Source organism: Histoplasma capsulatum, genomic scaffold (assembly GCF_000149585.1).
Source record: "Histoplasma capsulatum NAm1 scaffold_131 genomic scaffold, whole genome shotgun sequence".
NCBI lineage: Eukaryota > Fungi > Ascomycota > Eurotiomycetes > Onygenales > Ajellomycetaceae > Histoplasma > Histoplasma mississippiense.
Genome location: NW_001813851.1, coordinates 1 through 1,757, shown reverse-complemented (window position 1 = coordinate 1,757; position 1,757 = coordinate 1). Strand labels below are relative to the sequence as shown.

Below are 1,757 nucleotides of genomic sequence, written 5' to 3'. Positions count from 1 at the left end.
TCTCTGTTTAAATCACTCCAGAATAAAGCCTTTCAGTTTTTTTATATATTTTGCTATTTTTATTTACTTTGTTGATCTAGTAACCCTAACCGCTCCGTTGCCTGGGTGAAAATATAGATATTTAGTTGGGTCTGGTTGGGTTGATGGCTTACCCCATCAAACATCGCACCTCAACTCATTGACTTTGACACCACAATGTAACCCCTTCCCGGCGGAATTATCGCTTTTGATTTGGATATGTTGTATTTCATATCCACTACGGCCTACATGCAAAGTTTGAAGTCAATTGACTCCGTGGTTGATTGGACGTTCAACGTCTGAAACCAAATGGAATGTACGTCCAATCTGCCCTGCTCTGATTGGTCGGTTTTCTAACCCTGAATGGAATGGACGTCCATTCCACCCCCACCTGTTGGATAGAATGAACCCTTTCAGTTTTTTTATATATTTTGCTATTTTTATTTACTTTGTTGATCTCATTCTGTACCTGCATATGGTTTTGTGATGACATCCAACCCTGACTGAGACATGGAGTCCAGCTGTGTTGGGTCTGTCAGTGCTTGTACATGCTCCGTATAGTTCCTCCAACATACTGACATTCAGATTGCCGCCAACACATGTAGCCATTGTGTATGAGCGGCTCATGTATTGGTTTGTTCAATTCTGTGGATAATATCAACCGGGCCGAGATCATGCGCGATATGATCCCACCGTTGAATTATCTGCTTGATACTCTGTGTGGCTGTATACTTTAACTGATGAGTTGAACCCTTCAAATGCCGTTCAATTTCTGTTGGCCATACTGCATACTTGCATTGACGGCATATGATGATGGGGTATGATTCACACTGAATGAAAAATTGATGTTCCATGTTAATGAAGTCAGTGTATTCTTGAGTTGATATATATATATATATATATATATTCTTTGAAAATGAAGTATAAACACACTTCACTCGACAATGATAATTTGCTCTAAATTTAAGTTTTGTAATGCTTCTAAGCAATTGCAGATCAATACTTAAATGTATGATGTTAATTTCTGTCTGATTGTTATTTCGCTGATCTGTGACCGTTTTGATGATGGTAGTTGCCCTGGGGCGAAATATATATATTTAATATTGATAACTCTGCAAAACAACTTATCTACCTTAATGTTGTAATAATATGATTTTCTGATGAAATTATGTCTTGAAATTAAATATCATACTCTGTATATATAATATAACTGGCTCCTGAAGTTTAAGGTCTGGTTGTGATGAGTTGTCTATGAAAATATAATATTATACATTTTATAACGGAGGTGAAAGGCTGATTTGTATTGAAATTTATAAAGATGACAGCTAGCTGCTGAAGTTGGAAATCTGGTCATAATGAATTGCATGAGAAAAATATATATCTTTTATCATTTATAGCTCTATGTTGTCATCTATTTCTACTGTTACATATGATGGCTGCTGTTTTTGAGCTTTTCTGCTAACGCTCTTTTCCATGTTCCGTGCCCGCTTTCGCACCCCTGGGTTAAACCCCAGGAATTCATGCCACTTCCCGGCTGACAGCTGGCGGGCTCTACGACGCCCGTTCCTTAATGGGGCCTGGTGCTCCCTGGCACCGTCGTCGCATATACTGTACCTGGCAGCCGAGATCCATGGCCTGTCTGCTGGTCTACTGCCGCATCATCTGCCTCATATTCCCGCTTGAACCTCTACAGGACAGGTGCATACGCGAGATGGCAATGGCGGCATGCCGCCAAGGGA

At 40.0% G+C, this 1,757-nt stretch overlaps 1 protein-coding gene across 1 annotated transcript; it reads right to left on the bottom strand.

Moving 5' to 3' along the window:
* Nucleotides 1-85: 85 nt before the first annotated feature.
* On the bottom strand, nucleotides 86-627 carry HCAG_09258 (predicted protein; the record flags this gene model as incomplete). Its single annotated transcript, XM_001535762.1, has 4 exons — nucleotides 86-101; nucleotides 170-263; nucleotides 377-409; nucleotides 594-627. 4 exons carry the CDS (start codon nucleotides 625-627, stop codon nucleotides 86-88), a joined length of 177 nt encoding a protein of 58 aa, XP_001535812.1.
* Nucleotides 628-1,757: the final 1,130 nt, after the last annotated feature.